The 20,638-nt window shown below is 42.2% G+C and overlaps 1 protein-coding gene across 1 annotated transcript in view; it reads right to left on the bottom strand.

Moving 5' to 3' along the window:
* The window catches only part of Steep1 (STING1 ER exit protein 1), a 15,912-nt gene extending 1,587 nt beyond the window's left edge, over nt 1–14,325 (bottom strand). The window contains exons 1-7 of the mRNA XM_052171124.1: nt 14,073–14,325; nt 13,688–13,805; nt 6,147–6,188; nt 3,933–4,071; nt 2,967–3,056; nt 2,246–2,338; nt 1–912 (exon numbers count right to left, since the gene is read on the bottom strand). The exon at nt 1–912 is cut by the window's left edge and continues 1,587 nt beyond it. Coding sequence (XP_052027084.1) covers nt 850–912; nt 2,246–2,338; nt 2,967–3,056; nt 3,933–4,071; nt 6,147–6,188; nt 13,688–13,805; nt 14,073–14,196 — 669 coding nt within the window. The 5' untranslated portion in view covers nt 14,197–14,325 and the 3' untranslated portion in view covers nt 1–849. The remainder of the gene's footprint in view (nt 913–2,245; nt 2,339–2,966; nt 3,057–3,932; nt 4,072–6,146; nt 6,189–13,687; nt 13,806–14,072) is intronic.
* Between the last annotated feature and the right edge of the window lie 6,313 nt (nt 14,326–20,638).

A 20,638-nucleotide genomic window follows, 5' to 3' on the forward strand; every position in this document is an offset into this window, starting at 1 on the left:
TAAATCAGACCTGAACTATCCTTGCCCTGCAACTGTGATCTGGCTTTCCTATTTTTTTTTTTTGTGCTGGGAATGTCCTCACACATGCCTAGCATGCATCCCACTGCTGAGCTACACTCCCAGTCACATGGCTTTTCCTTCTTTTATTCGGGAGTCTGACATAGCATGGCTCGCCTATAATTCTAATATTTTGAGTAAAGAAATATTTCTGCAGATTTGGGGTTTCTAATTGATCTCTACTGATAGGAGAAAGATTCAAACCATAGACAATTCTAAGAACAGTTCAAAGATTAGAGACAGTGTTTCTTAAAAGGATCCACCTTTTGTAATATTAAACTTAATTTGCAACTTTCCTCCCATATCTATATATGAAGAAAAATCTTTAAACACTGCAATAACTTTGAAGAAGAAAGAAAAAAACCATCTACCTCAGACACTAGAGACATTCAAATGCTTACTAGCGCTAGCTACATTGCAGAAGTGTACTTCAAAAGAAAAGAAGACTGTGACAGAAGCCAGCCGTGATGGTGAAGTCCTGGAACTCCAGCACCAGAGAGGCTAAGACAGGAGGTTCATAAAGTCCAAGACCATACTCTGGTATGTAACAGGACTTGATCTCAGAGACAAGAAAGACAGGAAACATATATACAGAGACTTTACAATCTACCTCCTAGAAAGCAAGCAAAATGGAGTCAAGGATCTCAATGAAAGAAAAGAAAAACAATGTCAGAAAACCAATGGGATGGTCAGAAAACCCTCCTGGGACAAACAGAAACCAGACCACGAGATCTTGAAGCTATTCTTCCTGATCTAAGTGCTGCCTCCAGTCTGAACTCAGAAAGATCCTGATTATTTGAACTGGTTGTCGATCAGGGTCCCCTTCATTTTTGCTTTCTTGGCTTCCAATTCAGCCTGGAAAGAAAAAAAAAGTATGTCCTGATATATCACAATCGCATGACATTCCTAACATCTCGTTTATTCTAACTGTTCACTCTCCCTTACTGCTTGGTGTACACGGCAAAAATGGTTTCAGAATCTTTATTCATCAACTTAAAACTCTGGCTCATAAAACCTAGATTTAAAGACGTGTGTGTGTGTGTGTGTGTGTGTGTGTGTGTGTGTAGGTCATGAATCTAGAAAGACGGTTATGAAGGAGGAAAAGGAATAATGGAATACATGTGATAAGAAAGCAGAGGAAGAAGAGGACTAAAGTCCTGTAATCACAGACCTAGGGAGCTCAAGAGAGGACAATCAAGAGTTCAGCCTTGGCAACATGGCAAGTTTGAAGTCAGAAGAAAGAGAGGAAGGAGGAGAAGAAAGGGAGGGAAGGAGGGAGGGAGGGAGGGAGAGGAAGAGGGGGAGAGGGAGAGGGAGAGAGGGGGAGGGGAAAGGAGGAAACAAAAAAGCAGAAGAGACAATGTGGAAGAAGAAAGGAGACCAACCAGGGTGGGCACGGAGTCTGGGAAGGGTGGTGGGGAGGGAAAGAATGAGAACGAAGATAATGAGACATAATTATAAAAATGCCATAATGAAACCCGTTACTTTCTATGCTAGCCTAAAAAATTAAAAAGACATTTATATAGTTTTTAATGAAGCACCAATGTAGTATGTCTGAGATTAATGAGATAAGCAATTATTATTATTATCTAAAAAAATGTTATACAAAAAAAAGAAATTAGTAATGGACAGGAGTAGGAGAGATAGGAAGGGAATGTTGGTAAGGGCAATCAGAATGTAGACTATGCATGCATACATATACATACATACATACATACATGGAATTATCAGAGAACAAATTTAATTAATTAAAAAAGAAAAAAAAATGGAGGTCCCAACCTACACAGAGGTGCTGTGCTTTAAGTTAACTCCATGGATAAGGCAGAAAACTAGCAGTGTTTTAAAAGTAATGATAGCAGCTACTGAGGTAGCTAGCTACTGGACACCATCACTCTGGAGAGCACTAAAAACCTGGCTCTTACCTCCTGACCTTAGAGCACAAGCGGCAGAGTAAAACATTACCCTAGCTAGGTCTCTCAAAGAAGGTTTCTAATTTCAGCTTTGGGCACCAGCCACTATTGTAGAGCAGGGTTTACCAGCACAGTCAGAGCCCGGGTGAGAATGCCGGCAGCCAGCTATACTAGGAACTCCCAAGGGCTTCCGTAAGGCTCCCCCTGCCTCTGCAAATCATTCAAAGTAAGAAATCCAAGCCAGGCATGCCCGGGCCCTCCCTCCTCATGCCACTCACCAACTCCTGCAGCCGCCTCTTGCTCATGCCTTTACGCTCCAGCTGCTTTTCAATCACTTTGGCGTTCTGTGCATAGGAGTCAGCGACTTCCCTCTGGAGCAAACAGAACAGACCTTTAGACCGATGATGCACTTCTCAGGGACCACAACAAAGACCTCAGAGGTTATTTATACTACTCAAGTCCACGATTGTAACTCTTCATCTTCTCGATGACCCAGGAGAGTTCAGGTTTCCATGGAAATCATTAGATAAGACCCCTCAGTAAAAACCACTTGACTAAAATACCAGAAAAGCAACTGCTGGTATTGCTAAGGACATACTCGAACCATCAGAGCCAGGCTGGGAGGACTGAAAACTATTCAGTACACTATCTCATTTGTTTATTTGTTTTGAACATAGATCTTGCTATGGAGTGCATGTAGATCCGGAATTTGAGATCCTCCCGTCTAAGTCTCCAGAGTACTAGAATTATATGCCTGAATCCACTTCAGTAGCTTTAAAATTAAAAAAGAGTGAGAGGATCCAAGTTCCGTGTTCTCATTTTATAGCTCTCCCTCCCATTCAGGGAGACAGGCACTAGCCCAATAGCATAGAACTGCTTATTAGCAGAGCAGAGTGGGAAAGCTAGGTTGCCAACTGTTCTGCTCTGCACAGAACAGAACCCTGGAGTCCTCTCGATCCCCTCCCCCATTCCAATTTTCCTGAAAGCAGAAACACTTACAGCCTCTATCTCTTCTTCTTCTTCATCAATGGTAGACACAGTAACAGAGCTGAATTTGCCCATATCTTTAGTCCTTTTGGTCATCATAACCTAGAATAGTAGGAAGAGGCATCAAGGTTAAGTTTACCGCAGAAGGATCCATGAGTCATGTACACACGTGCATTTATGTGCATGTCTGTCTACAGAAGGGGTGTGGGAATAGCTGCCTCTTAGGGTCAGGCTGACTAACTGTTAATGTTTGAAAGCATTTGCTATTGAGGTTTTTGGCTTTTGTTTTTGTTTTTCCAAGAGTTTCTCTGTGTAGCCCTGGCTAGCCTGGGACTCACTCTGTAGACCAGGCTGGTGTGGAAATCAAAGATCTGCCTGCCTCTGCCCCTCTGGAGTGCTAGGATTAAAGGTATGAGCCACTGCTGCCACCATCACCACCGCTACCATCACCAAAGTCACCACTATGACCACCATCATGCAAAAGGTGGCTGAAGAGACAGCCATGGGTGCTGGACACCAAACTCATATATTATTGGTTATGAGCCTGGCCTTTAACGGCTGAGCCATCTCTGCAGCCCACTATTAAGGGTTTCAAAACATATATTTAAAAATCAGTCTAATTCATGGAGGATTTAGTTGTTCCCACTCTAAAATGAAAAAAAACTGAAAAGGAAAATAAAAATTATACAATGTCTAAGGTTATGAAACTACTGCATTATAAAGCAAATAATAAACATCATAGTCCTGTAACATCTACTAGTATACAACAATGGCAACTTCTTCATAAATATTTCATCAACAAAGGCAAGTTTCTCAGGTATTATATCGTATCTTAAAAATGAAGGGCAGGGGCATTGCTACACGTCAATGATGCTTGCCTAACATGGAAATCTCCTGGATTTGGTCCCCAGCACTAATTAAATTTGGGGCTAAATGTGTAGCTATCTTAAGCCGTCTGTGTCCTTTGATGATAATTACCTTCTTAGGAGGCTCTTGTTTCTGAGTATATATATTGGTTTTCCCAAAGCCTTGGCCAAATTTCACTACTGCTCCATCCACAATGAAGGTCACTGGAGCATTCTTCGGCTGGGACTGGTAGAAGAGCGGAAGTCCACACCTGCAAATGGCAGAGTGAATCTCTGGGAGGCCTCTAATTCTACATCCTTAACACCTGCAAAAGTACACTCAGTCTCTAAGAATAGTTTGGTTTGTGGCATAAAATGTTCACTTTTCCCCAAAAGAACTTGATAAGAATTAATTAGGGTACATGTTGAAATTTCTGATCAGATTCCTAGGTCTCAACCAGAATATACTGGTTTGGTAAATGTAGGGATGAGTGAGGCCCAAGACTTGGCTATTTTCATCTGCATCACATATGTATTAACATTAAACAAAGTTTGGGAAATGCTAGCTAATGCTGCTATTGGCTTGTACAACTGCCACTTTCTCTAGCTGACCATTTTGCTTTCTGAGCTAAATGTAGACCTATAAGATATGATTAAAAACCAGCTTCATCCATCCAGTATGACTAGCTACTCAAATGCCTTCTTGTCCTCAAGTTATTTTGCTTCCTTCATTGTCCCTACTCTGAATCTTCTGAGAGCCAACACAATTATCCTTACACCAAGATTAGACTCAACTGCCAGGCATAGTGCCTGGCCTTTAATACTAGTACTCAGGAGCCACAGGCAGGTGGATTTCTGTGAGTTCAAGGATTACTGTGTCTACACAGTAAGTTCTAAGACATCCAGAACTACCCTGACTCAAAACGACAACAAAAATAGAAATCACTGATAGTCTTACTATTAATAGCCTAAAGCTGGAAATTTTGTTTTAAAAAACACCCTTTAAAATTCTTAGCTTTACAGTCTACATTGTATCCATGAACCTGGAACTAAATTATATTGTCACATATTCCATTATGACTCAGCCAATTCTACTCCACACATACATAGATATCTCCCACAATAAGACCTATCTAGAATAGAACGTTACTGGTAATAGCTAAAACTAGAGGCAACTCGAATTCACTGTGAATGGGGCAAACAGACTGATACCCTGGAATCCTCAAAAATAAAGAGTGCTGTGAATAAGTAAATGAACTGATAGGATGGGATACGAGCAATAAAAAGAAACGAATGACCTCATAGTAATTTGGATCAATCTCTAAAACACCCAACAGAAAAATTAGGTCTAGAGGCCAGTGAGAGGCTGACCAGTTAAAGGAGCCTATTGCCAAGTCTGACAATCTGAGTGTGATCCCCAACACCCACATGGAAAAGGTGAGAACCTTCGGCAAGCTGTCTTTAGATCCCCAGATGTATGGAAGGAAGGAAGGAAAGAAGGAAGGAAGGAAGGAAGGAAGGAAGGAAGGAAGGAAGGAAGGAAGGAGCAAGGGCAGGCAGGCTAGGAGTGGGAGAAGGGGAGAGGGAAACAGGAATAGAGAGGAAAGAGAAAGATGGACCAGGTATAAAAGGCATGCATTTGTATGTAGTAGAAAACTTATGGATTTTTCCTAAAATGTTAGGAAGGGCAGGAGCACAGGGATAGAAAGCAGTGACTACCAGGAAAGGGTGAACGGAGGAGACTGTCTGCAAAGGTTATGTGGACTGCTTGAAATGTCTTTTATCATGATGATGATGGCATTATTTAACTGTAGTTTTTCTGTCAAAACCCATCAAATGGAATATTTAAATGGGTAAATTGTATTGCAGACATATTTAATTTTACTCTCTCAAGTTGTATTATGTTAAAAACTAAGGGGTTTTTTGGTTTTGGTTTTTTGGTTTTTTTTTGTTTTTTTTTTTTGCTTTTATTCTGAGAGTGAGTTCCAGGACTGCCAGGGCTATACAAAGAAACCCTGTCTGGAAACAAAAGAAACAAAACAAACAACCTCAAGTTTGTGCCCGATGTGGTGGCTCATGCCTACAGTCCCAGTAGTACTGAGGCTCGGGAAAATGATCAAAAGCTCGAGCTAGCCTGAACTGCATATCAAGACACTGCCCCAAAAGAAAAAAAAAGGCTCCCATTTTCCTCACTTTTATAATCAGCTGCTCAGGGATGGAATTTAACTAGCATCTTTGGGAAACATATTAGCATTTGGTTTGAAGATGCCAAAGAGAGACTTATTTTTCTAACACATCATGCTTTTACTTACCTAAGACCAGAAAACCCCACCCTGGAGTTACTTACTTTGCACACTTCTTCCTGTACTGACGTTCAATGCCCTCAGGCCTGCACAGGAAATGGAAGTTAAAAGGAAAACTTAAGAGTGTATCTCATACCTGATTCACTTCCTAGCTCATTTTTTCTGCTTATTCATCACTTAACATAATTCACGCTAAAAGTTCAGAAGCTCTTCATTGTGTAGATCTACTGGCTAGTTAAGCATGTATTAAATATATGACTCTAACGTGCATTTCTTCTTTCACAAACATGTACTGAGCAACTAATAGTGGTCAGGTACCATGCTAAGTGAGCAGACAGAAGGGTAGCAAAATCATCACAAAAGTGACTTGACTTAGAGTATCAACAATATTAACTACAATAAAACAGCAACCAATTATACAGTCAGCCCTTTCTATCCATGGTTTCTAAATCTATAGATTCCGCCAACTAGGGATAGAAAAACACCCGACAAAGGCTGTGCCAAAGGCTGGGGAGAGGACTCAATGAATGCTTGCTCAGCCAGAACAAGGACCAAAGGTAAAAATCCCCAGCAGCCACATAAAAGGCCAGGCATGGCTATATATGCCTGTAACCCCGGGGTTGTGGGGATCAAGTTAGGCTGATCCTGAGACATCACTGGCCAGCCAGCCTAGGTGAAATGGCAAATCTAGCTCAGCAAGAGATACTGTCTCGAAGGAATAAACTGCAGGGTGACAGAGGAAGACACCCCAGCATTCAGCTCTAGACTCTACGTGTGCACATACAAACATGCATCCACATGCATGCCAAACACACACACAACAAAGTTATATTAGTAGTGAAAATACATTTTTCAGTAACATAGCTAGATGCATCTCAGAAACAAAGAAAACAGAACCTCCCAACTTGTGTTTCTTTTTTTTTTTTAAACTGAAGCTATATATCTTAGCTCCAATAGAACAGCCATTAGGTTGTTTTTTTTTGTTTTTTGTTTTTTTTTTTTTTGGTGAACCATTAGCTCATATCTTCTCAGTCATGTTTTTCTGTAACATTAAGGAGACTTGCATTATTAATGAGATTTGTACTATTAATGGACTTCACAAGTATTTCTTAGTTTCTGATCTGTCTTTGATTTTTGTTTTGTTTTGAGCATGTGGGAATTTGAGATTTTTTTTTCTACATTCAATACAGAGTCGCTGTCTCTCTCTTGCCCTCACTCTCTTCCATGTATGTTGTAACATAGCGAGGACTTTCTCAATCTGAATTCCTATCTGAAATAAAAAATTTCAACCTCGTATTCTGAAATCTGCTCCCGTTAGTTTCTTCCTCCAAATCACTGTCTCCATTAAACAGGCAGGAATGGCTTCCCTTTACAGAATAAACTGTAGCTTCCTTACCATGGCCTAGCAGGCTCCACTCAAGAACATACCTGTGTTCTGCAGCGCCTTCTCCATTGTCTCCCTCTCTCACACACTGGCCAAACCAGTCTTCCTTCTGTTTTAGTTCTTTGAAAAGAATATGTGCTTTCCAACAGGTGACTGTTTCCACACATTCCCCTCTCTCTGCCTAGAACGTTCGGCTCATCACGTCGCTAGGGGTGCTCTCTTCATCTACTTTGATGCCACTTCATAAGCAACTTAGTCAGAGGCCTTCCCTTGAACACTTCCACTAAGAAGTTCTCATGTGACTTTCCCTACCAATCCTTTGTTTCATTCATACGGCTTCTAATAATCATAAGTACCTGATTTTTCTACGAAATTTCCATCTATTCCCTGAGAAGAGACAGAGTCTGCCTTATCACTCGCCAGAGCTGAGCAGAGCACTACATAGAAGGCTCAGCAGTTAGTTAAGAGCAATGGCTGCTCTTCCAAAGGATCTAGGTTTAGTTCCCGGAACCCCGTTCCGGGTAGTTAACAACCATCTCTAACTCCAGTTCCAGGGGTCCAATGCCCTCTTGTCTCTGCAGGTACAAGGTACACACGTGGTAAACAATATACATGCAGACAAAATACCATAGATATAAAATTAAAAGTGCTGGACATATAAAAGATGCACAATAAATACTGAATGAATTCGAAAGAATTTACCTTAATGAGAAAACTAAACTTATATTTCAAGGAAGCTTTTTCTGAGATAAGATCTTATTGAAGTCCCCTAGGATGATCTGGAGTTTGCCTATGTAGCCCAGGCTGACAAACTCAAGCAATCCTCCAGCTTCAGAATCCCATATATTAGGACGACAGTCTTAACCCATCACATCTGGCTGATGATATCAAGTTCTTAAATGGAGGAATTTGTAATGGCAGCAGAGGAGGTGGTACTCATATCTGAGGGACTCACAGAAACTTCATGAAGAGGTGATGCTCCTGCCAGAGTCCTGATAGAAAATGGGACTTCATTCAAAGGAAATACTCCATATATGCATACTGTATTCATGGAATTACTATGCAGAGAATTAGTCTGATGTCATTAGGACTTAAAACTCCAGGATTTTGTACCAATAGTAGAGACATAAAAGGCCTGCCAGGTTATTCTAGGAACTATTATATGCCAACAAACTAGATAACTTAAAAGTTAGAGAATGAAAAAGAATGGGTGTGGTGGCACTTGCTTCTCAGGCCAGCTCAAGAGAGGCAGATGCAGGTGGATCCAGCTAAAGGCCAGCCTTGGCTGCAGGGTGAAATCCTATCTCAAAGAACCAAAGTGAAAGCACAAGAAAAAAAACAACACAAATTGCCCAAGCTCACTCAAGAAGTAGATGGGAAAGATGGGTCAGGGGCTGTGTGCTCAGCAGTAAGGTTGGCAACAAAGAGGCACAGTAAGAACAGAACAGACTAGAACTCTACTTTGGCTAACAGAACAGCATAGTGTATCCTTGGAAAAGCTGCCCATGACTAAAACATGAACTATATCAAAGGAGAGTGCACTTGCTTGTAAGTGCTAAGAACTCTGAACCCTAACAGTGACTTGGCCACAAGTTCCTGGCCTAGGCCTGCCATTAAATAAGGTACTACTTGCCACTAAGTAAGGCTAGGCCTAAGGCTGATTTACCCTAAAGGTAAGGCTGATTACATTTCAGTGTTTCTTTCATTCTACTTCAATCTAGGGCTAGCCAGTAGTTGTCTCAACTAGCCTTATGATACAGGAGACTGAAGCCTAGTTGTATGAAATGACTTTCTGTACTAACAAAATAATGTATGTTAATATATAATACTGTATTAGTCAGGGTTCTCTAGAGTCACAGAACTTAGGGGATGTCTCTCTATATTGAGGGAATTAATTGTGATGAATTATAGTCTGTAGTTCAACTACCCCAACAACGGGCAGCTGTGAGTGGGAAGTCCAAGAATCTAGGAGTTTCTTGGTCCAATGAGGCTAGTTGTTTCAGCTGGTGTTCTGCAGAAGTAAATTCCACCAGATGTGCTGGCAAATAATTGCAAGCAGTTGAAGAGGTGAATTTTCCTTCTTCCTATGTCCTTATGTAGGTCTCTCTAACAGCAGGTATGACTCAGATTAAAGGTTTGTACCACCAAGCCTAGATCAGGGACTTGCTTTGTCCAAGGCTGACTTTGAACTCAGAGATCTCCTTGCCTCAGTGTCCTGGGATTAAAGGCCTGTGCTACCTTGCCTGGGCCAAAGCTTTTCATGGCCACTGTGCCTCAAGATCTCCATGTTAAGATCGGAGTCAGAGAAGTCTGTGTCTTCCAGCCTCAAGATCTGGATCACAGGTGAACCCTCCAACTCTGGATTGTAGTACATTCCAGACATAGTCAAGTTGACAACCAGGAATAACCATTACAAATACTATTAAAATAGAGAACTTAAAAAAATATTATATGTGTTTACTACAGTGATCCTAAAGATAGTTGGTAATTTTCAAAACCAGTAATCTAAATAATGGGGGGAAGAGATAAAACCTAGGGAAAAATGACACGAGTAATCTAAGCCCTTGGAAGGTATACGCAGGGGGGTTGGGAAGCTTTCCACTAAGTATCCCAATTCAAGGCTCTGTGCTACATGATAGACTGTCAAAGCAAAACTAAACAAAACAACAACAAAAACTTAAAATAAGAGGACAGGGGGCTGCTCAGAGGTTAAGAACACTGGCTGCTCTTCCAGAGGTCCTGAGTTCAATTCCCAGCAACCACATGGCAACCCACAACCGTCTTAACTCCAGGTCCAAGGGACTCCTGTTCTGGCCTCTATGGGCACAAGGCACACTAATGATGTACAAACATACACACAGGCAAAAATTCATATACAGAAAACCAACGTTCTAAAAATGAAAAGGCACAGAAAAAAAAGCCACATGATGGTAACAGGTGTGGATGCATGGATAAGCCATGGGACACGAAGGATAGCTGGGGGTTAAAACTCAAAATCACTAAGGACTGTTGGGGAGAAGAAGTTTCAGAAAAGAGAGAGATGACTCAGAGAGCAAAGTATCTAACACCAATCTCGGTGACCCACGTTCTATCCCCGGGAAGAAAACTACCAAAAGCTGTCCTCCGACCTCCACAGGCAGCCCCATGCACATCCTACCCCACCCCCACAAATTATACATGAAAATTAAAAAAAAAACCAAAAAACAAAAAAGTGCCAGGCCTGATGGCACATGGTTCTAATCCCAGAATTTAGGAAGCAAAGGCAGGCAGACCTCTATGAGTTCCTATGAGTTCCAGACAGCCTGGTCTACAGAGGACGACCTCCCATCTCCCCCGCCCTGCCCCCCTCCCCCCCCCCATATCCCCCATCTCCCCCCCAGGATGAGGTAGTAGGAAGCAGCAAGAGAACAAAAGCAGAAAATTGTTCTGCTGACAATTTTCAGACTTCAGCCTGCAAATCTGAGCCTGTTCATTTTTTTGTTACTTAAAGCTACCCAGGTTATGGTAGTTTACTATAGCAGCTTTATCACGTTAATACATAGTGTATTCAAGTGTCTAGGGCAGTGTTCAGCATACAAGGGAGCTCAGAAAATGAGGTATTTGCTAAATAAATGAGTGGACTTTATTCCTTAGAATGGACCTCCTGTGGTATTGGCACCTGTGGATGACCATTCTTATCTTTCATACACACCTTGGGATTCTTTTTTTTTTTTAAACCTGTGTGTGTGTGTGTGTGTGTGTGTGTGTGTGTGTGTGAGGATAGCACCAGATCCCCTGGACCTGGAGTTAGAGATGGTTGTGAGCCACCATCCACCACATAAATGCTGGAAATTGAACCTAGGTCCTCTGGAAGAGCAGCCAGTGCTGTTGGTGCAGAGCCATCTCTCTAGCCCCTCTTTCCTTTCTTATTCTCTGTATTATTAGGTTCTCCTGGTTCTGTCCAATTTTTTTTTGTCTACTTTGTAAATCTTCACTCCCTTCCTTCTCTCACATCTATTTTATTTTGTATGTATGTAAAAGGGTCTCACATAAACCATATATATCCTCTGATATATATGTGACCTTGAACTTTTTAATCCTCCTGCTCCTATCTCCCTACAGCTGGGATTACAAGGGTACAAGGGTATTTTTACCATCCCAGTTATATGCAGTATCAAGAATTGCAAATACTAGCCAGGCAGTGGTGGCACACGCCTGTAATCCCAGCACTTGGGAGGCAGAGACAGGTGGATTTCTGAGTTCGAGGCCAGCCTGGTCTACAGAGTGAGTTCCAGGACAGCCAGGGCTACACAGAGAAACCCTGTCTCAAAAAAAAAAAAAAAAAAAAAAAAGACTTGCAAATACTGTACCAACTGAGTTATGGCCTTATCCTTGGCTTCACACTCTATGTAACTTTAAATTACCCATATACATCAAGGATCCCTCAACATAGAAGCTTATGCATCTGACTAGATCACTCCCTCCTTAGAAAATGGAGCTAAGGGGCTGGAGAGATATGGCTCAGTGACTAAGAGTACATTGTTCTTTCAGAAGACCCAAGTTTGGTTGTCACTGCCCTTACTAGGTAGTTGACAAGCACCACTAGGAACTTCAGCTCCAAGGGAATCAAACATCTTCTCTTTACCTCTGCAGGCATCTGCACTCACAGGAACATACCAAAACACATCTCTCTCTCTCTCTCTCTCTCTCTCTCTCTCTCTCTCTCTCTCTCTCACACACACACACACACACACACACACACACACACACACACACAGGCTGAGGAGGAGATCAATCACAGTCTGCAAGCAGGAGGATTTGAGACTGATCGACTGATCACCTGGAAGCTAGCCTAATAGCTTAATGTTGGATTGGGTGGTGTCCTTGCAACACCAGCAGAGTCAGGCAGTTCTCTGGGGCTCGCCGCGCAGTCAACTGGACTACTCAGTAAGTTCTAGGCCAATAAGAGAGACACTTTTTTTTGGTCTTTTGAAGCAGGGTTTCTCTGTGTATCCCTCGCTGTCCTAGAACTCACCCTGTAGACCAGGCTGGCCTCGAGCTCAAGAGACCCACTTCTGTCTCCTGAGTGCTGGGATTAGAGGTGTGTGCCACCACCATCTGGCAACAATTAAAAAAAGAAAGAAAGTGGAAGGCACTCAAAGATGTAGTGAAGGTTTACAAAGATTGTCCTTGGACCTCCACAAGCATGCACATACACATGAGCAACACCCGCCCACACACACACACACACACACACACACACACACACACACACACACAAGGAAATAGCTTTTCACTGCCTTCAGATAATGCATCTCACTCTCCTCACCACAGTACTCATGAAGCCTTTTCTATAAAACAGTAAGCCATGCTCTGGCCACAAAAGACTATTGAAATTTCCCATAGACATTATATTTGATGCTCTTAATGCTTCCAGATTCCCTCTACCCGGACTGTTCCGAATCCTCTTCAAAGAACTAGTGAAGCTGTGGTTCAAGCCAAGCACAAATACTACTATCATTCAGAGCCTTTCCTGACCACAAGACATGTAAAATAAATAACCTTCTCCCACCTGTTTTCCCATAGCCTTTATTCACAGCACCAGCATTTCTTTCTATCATAATAAGAAGCCTGTTTCCTCACTGATTTCTTTAATAAAGACTGTGCCTTATCCACAGATTTGGTACCTAGCTCAGCACCTGGCACATGACATTCATAAGGCTGGGGATGTAACTCTGTAGGAGAGTGCTCACCAAGCAAGACTAAGGCCCTTGGTTCCATCCCCAGCCTTGCAAATAATACTCATAACAATAACGGAAGTTACAGGTTGTACTAACTCATTCAAACCTGTAATTGGAACATCATAGCTATCAAATGCCAAGAGAGGCAAATTTCAGTGTCATTACAATAAAATACAATAAAGAATTCAAATTAAGATAAGTTAGGATAAGCCGGGCAGTGGTGGCGCCCACCAGTAATCCCAGCACTTTGGGAGGCAGAGGCAGAGGCAGAAGCAGGCGGATTCTGAGTTCGAGGCCAGCGTGGTCTACAGAGTGAGTTCCAGGACAGCCAGGGCTACACAGAGAAACCCTGTCTCAAAAAACCAAAAAAAGAAAAAAAAAAACCAAAAAAACCAGAAAAAAAACCCACTAGCATAGAATAATTTACATTCATCAGAAACAGACCTCAACACAATAGTGAACTAGAGCATTAAGCCCTTACCTCCGAAGATAAGTAGTCTCCTCATCTTCTGTGTTACAAAACTTATGAGCATGTTTGGCAGCATCAATCACGCGAGACCGGTCCCGGGGCCTCATGGGCAATTTCTCTAACTGGCAATCTGAAGGAATGGAGAAAGATTTCCTCGCTTAATCACTAAAGAATAACTTGAGCTTAGAGTGGTAGTGCACGACTGGAATGCAGTGACATGCAGGAGGATCACCAGCAAATTCGGGGACAATCTAGGTTACCATAATGAGTTCAAGGTCGGCCTGAGCTACTTGTCTCAAAGCAAAAAAGAAAAAGGCAAAAAGAAAGAATGAAGAGGAAAGAAAAGAGAAAAAGAATCCCGATGCTTCCTTGCAGCCTCCCACTTCCCACTACTCACCCAGCACCAGGACCATCTGGCCGCATAAACAGTAGTAGACATGAAGGGGCTTCTCGCCATCATCATATTCCTCGCGGTCCCGGGTGTCTGAGCAGACCACGGACCGCGACACAACTTTCGGCATAGCTCCGGCAGGGCAGCCAGAAAACTCCAAGAAAATGAAGAGTCGCGCCGAGATGGCGTCACAGACACTCGCTCGAGACCGTTTCTCCACACTGGTCACGTGTTGATACCGGCTTGATTAACTTCCGGAACATTCCATCCCGCTAAATTGCAGGGGGAGGCGGGGGAGGGTGCTCAGTTGACAGACGCTCAGTTAGCTGAGACACCTTTAGTTATCGACATTCTCAGTATTATTTCAATCATTTTTATTTCTATACAGTCATCAATATTGTTTTTATTTATTAGCGCCCGCGCCCACCCTGCGCGCCCCCTCCCGAGCGCGCCCGCGCGACCACACAGCGCGCTCTCCCGAGCTCCCCCTCCCCGCACCCTCCCGCGCCCTCCCTGGCGCGCCACTCCCACACCGCGCGCTCCCGCCTTATCCTCCGCCCCACCCCCCACCCCACCCCCCGGCCGCGCTTGTATGTGTGCCTGCGTGCGTACGTGCGTGTGAGTGCGCGTGCGTGAACCTCAAACTTTGCAACTCAGGTAGTCAGGCTTAGCAGCAAGCACCTTTACCCACTAAGGGCCAGCTCTCTTGTTCATGAATATTTATGAATATATGTAAAACTCGACATAATAAAAGACAATACATTATAATATAACCTAGATTTTTAAATATACTGGTAAATATTTTGATTTTACTGGCTATATTCAGAACGAGTACGTAATGAAATAGAAGCTTTTTTTTTCTGCTGTAGTGGGGATTAAATATAGGCTGTTGTACATACTAGACAAGCATTCTATCACTGAGCCGTGGCCTCCAGTCCCATTGCTTCTTTATTTCTTAAATTTTGTTTTTTAAGCTTTATTTTTATGCACATTGGTGTTTTGCGTGCACATATATCTGGATGAGGGTGCCAAATCACTTGGATCCGAAATCACTGCCAGCTACCATAACCTGAGCTGGGAATTGAGCCTGGGTCCTCTGGAAAAGCAACCAGTGCTCTTAAGCATTGAGCCACTCTTCCCGCCCCTAGTTTACCGCCTCTAGTTTATTTATTTTAAGGTTTATATATCTTTACTTTATGTGTACTAGTGCTTTGCCTGAATATATGTCTGTGCGCCTCATTTGTGCCTTGTATCTGCAGAGGCCAGAAGAAGGCTTTGGATTCTCTGGATCTGGCATTCCAGAAGGTTGTAAGCCGCTGACTCCAAAGAGTACAACAGAAGCCAAGTACTCTGGAACAGCAGCCAGCACTCTTTTGTTTGTTTGTTTGGTTTTTTGGATTTGGTTTTTTTCGAGACAGGGTTTCTCTGTGTAGCCCTGGCTGTCCTGGAACTCACTCTGTAGACCAGGGTGGCTTCAATCTCAGAACTCTGTCTGCCTCTGCCTCCCAAGTGCTGGGATTACAGGTGTGCGCCACCACCGCCTGGCTAGCAGCCAGCATTCCTAATCACTCTATCTCTCCACCGGTTTTGTTTGTTTCGTTTTCTTTTTGTGCAAGATTTTATTATCTAGTGCAGGGTAGCATGAACTCTTAATACCCCTCCCTCTGCCTCCTGTGCACTGAGATTGCAAGTATGTTTCTTTATTTAAAAAAAAAAAAAAAAGAAGCAATTCAATTTGGGCACCCAGGAAGGTCAACGGGTAAAAGCCTGATAACCAAAAGTTCATCTGCAGGACTCACACAACGGATGGCAAGTACAGTCTAAGTCTCTCAATTGTCCGTCCTCTGACTTGTGGTGTGTGGGGCCTGAAACACCACAAAATTAATTTAATCAATTAATTAATTAATCTAGAAGACTAAATTCAAGCTATATATAATTCACTTTTTAAACGTGAAATGATAGTCAGGCATGGTTACAGGCCTTCAATCTCAGTACTCAAAAGGCAAAGGCAGACAGACCTTGTTGAGCTGCAGGCCAACCAAGTCTACATAGTGAGATCCTGTCTCAGAAAAAAAAAAGTAAACCAATTTAGTGATAGTTTACTCACAGTTGTGTAACCAATACCATTATCTAATTCCAGAACATTTTATCATTTCAAAAGGGAATTTTATACCTATTAACGTAAATTATGGTTGAATAGTATTTCATTGTATGGGTATACTAGTTTTTGTTTATCTGAGCATTACTGGTTATCACTTTGTATTAGTCACGGTACTCTAGAGTCACAGAACTTATGGGATGTCTCTCTATATTGAGAGAATTTATTGTGATGAATTACAGTCTGTAGTCCAACTACCCCAACAATGGGCAGCTATTAATGAGAAGTCCAAGAATCTAGTAGTCTCTCAGTTCCATGAGGCTAGTTGTTTCAGCTGGTCTTCTGTAGAAGTAGGTTCCAACAGATGTGCTGGCAAATAAGTGAAAGCAGTCAAAGAAGAGATGAATCTTCCTTCTTCCAATGTCCTTATGGATGTCTCCAGCAGCAGGTATGGTCCATATTAAAGGTGTGTGCCACCACTCTGAATCTGTGACTTCCTTTGTCCCAGGCTGACCTTGAACTCTTTGCTCTCCTTGCCTTAGTCTCCAGGGATTAAAGGCATGTACTACTTGCCTGGGCCTAAGCTTTCCATAGCCACCATGACTTAAGATCTCCATGCCAAGATCCAGGTCAGAAACTTGTGTCTTCCAGTCTCAAGATCTGGATCACAGGTGAGCCCTCCAATCTGGATTGTAGTTCATTCCAGATATAGTCAAGTTGACAACCAGGAATAGCCACTACAATTTATGTATTTATTTGTGTAGGTGTATAGGTGTGTGTGTGTGTGTGTGTGTCCATGTGGGTACCTGTGAAAGCCAGAAGAATGCACTGGTGGCCATGTTCTACAGTTGGAGTTATCAGCAGTTGTGAAACACCTGATATGGATGTTGGAACTCAAACTGGGACCCTCAGCAAGAGTAATAAGTGCTTTTAACAGCTTAGCTATGTCTCTAGCCCCCATTGTTAGTCTTTTTTGTTAGAGCCAGCCTGGTGGATATTGAAGTGGTATTTCATTGTAGTTTTGATTTGTATTTCTCCAAGAACTAATGACGTTGAGCATTTTTATATGCCTATTAGTCCTTTATATGTCTTGTGTGGGTGAATGTCAACTCATATCCTTTGCCCATTTTTTTTTTGTTTGTTTTTTGGTTTTTGGTTTTCTGAGACAGGGTTTCTGTGTATAGCCCTGGCTGTCCTGGAACTCACTCTGTAGACCAGGCTGGCCTCGAACTCAGAAATCTACCTGCCTCTGCCCCCCAAGTGCTGGGATCACAGGTGTGCGCCACCACCGCCCAGTTTTGCCCAGTTTTTAATTAGCCAATTTATTATTGACTTGAAAGGGTTTTTGCAGTGCTAGGGGTCCTCATGAATTTTGGATGAAGGATTCTATCATTGAGTCCTAGAGTTCCTGATATGTTTTGGATAGTAAGCCTTAATCATGTAAATGCTTTGTATTTAGAGGAATCTTGCTGATCTTGTTTGTCCTATGTGTGAAGAGTCATATTCCATCCTTCCTACTTCAACCCAGAAAGTCTCCCAACATTCTCTTTCTGGAGGATAGGGGCCTGGGGAAACTTAGAACAAATAAATCAAGACAATTCACATTCAGTAACTTCAATAATTAAGTATCAATATTGAAATCTTTTATTTTAAAGATGTCAGTGAAAAACCACTAGAGAAACACAAGATGTACCCCAACTGGCATTTAAAGCAGTTTATGAGACCTTCAATGGAGATGTATTATTTAAAATATAAAAGTCTTCTTTTTTACAAACTTGTTGGAGGTGAGAGGCTGGAGAGATGGCTCAGAGGTTAAGAGCACTGACTGTTCTTCCAAAAGTCCTGAGTTCAAATCCCAGCAACAACATGGTGGCTCACAACCATCCATAATGGGATCTGATGCCCTCTCTTGATGTGTCTGAAGACAGCTACAGTGTTCTCACATATAATAATAAATAAATCTTTTAAAAAGACTCTGTCTTCAGCATTTCGGCCAGGTATGAGTTTCTGCAGTAATCATTACCCACTGTGAAAAGAAGCTTTTTGAGAGCGGCACTAATATATGGGCATAAATATGTAGACAGAAATTAGACAGGTGCCTTAGACCTATGACCTCTCCAGTCTCCTCTTGCAGGATATTTGATCACACTGTGAACCCCCGAGATTTACTGAGAAACCCTATTTCTAGTTGTGTGGCTCAGTTCTTAGCACACACCTTTAATTATCTGACTGGAATACAGATACATGCTAAGGCCACATCTTTAATCCCAAACAATGAAGTTAAAGTTAGTTTGTAGAAGGAAAACCCCATGTTTGAAAGTGATAACTAATTGAGTGGCAGACAAGTGACTAATCAGAGAAAGATTTGACAGAATAGGATCTGCCCAACTCTCACGAAGAGAAGAAAAGGAAGCTTCTTAAGAGAGCAGTGCAGAGAGAAGAAAGGAAGAAGACAGCAGTGTTACCAGGACAGTTATAGAGAGACAAGGAGAGAGAGAGAGAGAGAGAGAGAGAGAGAGAGAGAGAGAGAGAGAGAAAGAGAGAGAACAAGCTAGACACAGGTGGAAACAGAAGGAGCCAGAGAATGAATGAGAAGGAGCCAGGATATTAGAACAGATTGTCAGAGTTAGTTTGAGACCAAGCAGAGCAATTCAGGACAAGGTGGGAGAAGCTAAGAGTTTGGGGAGGAATTTGAGTCAGATCAGCTGAGTTCAACCAGCCAGCTAGAGTACCGAAAGAACAAGAAAGTGTGAGCTTATTCAGCAGTAAGTCTCAGAGGCTGAAAACATTCTAGGCCTAGAGAAGGCTAGAAGCTTCCAGAACTAGGTTAGCAGACAGAGACTGTAAGCCTCAGAGATAACAATTATTACAGGCGAATAAAAGTTACTTTTACAGTCTCCAGTTTTAAATTTTAAAGATATTTATTTAGTATATGGTGTGTGTGTGTGTGTGTGTGTGTGTGTGTGTGCATGTGCACGCACACACACACACATTGTCTACCAGATAGGTCCCATGACTATGAGTCAGATTGTCAGGCTTGACAGCAGACTTCCTATAGAGCTCATTTAGTTTTGCACTCACAAATCCTTCTGCTTCAGTCTCCACAGTGCTGGAAATCCAGACAAACACCACACACCTAGCAAGATCATTTCTCTTGTTTTGTTGGGTTGCTAGGAACTGAAGTAAGGGCTTGTGCAAGTTAGGAAAGTGCCCCCTACTGTTTAACACCTAGCCCAGATAGAAAAGAATTATTAACGAGCGTCTTAGAGAATCACAATCTTTGACCCTTAGAACCTAAACCAGTAGCATCCTTTTTTTGTTTTGTTTTGTTTTGTCTTGTTTTTTGGATTTTGGTTTTTTCAAGACAGGGTTTCTCTGTGTAGCCCTGGCTGTCCTGGAACTCACTCTGTAGACCAGGCTGGCCTCAAACTCAGAAATCCGCCTGCCTCTGCCTCCCAAGTGCTGGGATTACAGGAGTGTGCCACCACCGCCTGGCAGTAGCATCCTTTTCATTCCATACGATTCAATATTTATTGATCCTCTGTTTTGTGCTATAGTAATCAATTACAAGAGGTCACACTCCTTAAGTGGCTTAGTCTAGCGCTGGAGTTAGCAAACTTTTTCTTTTCTTTTCTTTTCTTTTCTTTTCTTTTCTTTTCTTTCTTTCTTTCTTTCTTTTTCTTTTTCTTTCTTTCTTTTTTTTTGGTCTTTTGGATTTGGTTTTTTTCAAGACAGGGTTTCTCTGTGTAGCCCTGGCTGTCCTGGAACTCACTCTGTAGACCAGGCTGGCCTCAAACTCAGAAATCCGCCTGCCTCTGCCTCCCAGAGTGCTAGGATTACAGGCGTGTGCCACCACTGCCCGGCTGAATAGAAGCTTCTTAATTGTACAGTTACATTGATTTCTGAAATACAGAGGTCTTTGTACTTTCATTATGACTTGGAAAATGCTGTTGCCACTGTGATTGAGCTTGGGAAATGCATTTGCTGCAAATTTATATATGAAGGCAAACCTTTTAAAACATTTAAATAATATTTTTATTTATGCTTTAAGAATTATGTACATATATCAAATGGATGTTGATTATATTCATCCCTCATTCCCTCCAGCTCACCTCCCAACACATTTCAGTCACACACACACACACACACACACACACACACTGGATAAATGTAAACCAAAAATGAAGACACAAACATCACAAAAAGAATCATTTATTAGGTATGTGGCAAAAGGTAATTCCAAGAAAATGGGTGCTCTTTAACAGATGTGGAGGGTGGTGCTTCTTATTCAGAAAACGTTCTGTCTCAGTCGTGAGCTCTAAGAACTTTCAAGTGCTGAGCAGCTCTGACTGGCAGGGTGAACCAGAAACACTTGGTTTTCTGTCTTAAATAAAACCAGGAAACTGACAATGGTTCCCTCCATGAGAGTGGGTGAATGATACTTTGCTCTCAGGCATTGGGAAGGCCTTGGCTG

This window comes from Apodemus sylvaticus, chromosome X, assembly GCF_947179515.1.
Source record: "Apodemus sylvaticus chromosome X, mApoSyl1.1, whole genome shotgun sequence".
Taxonomy (NCBI): Eukaryota; Metazoa; Chordata; class Mammalia; order Rodentia; family Muridae; genus Apodemus; species Apodemus sylvaticus.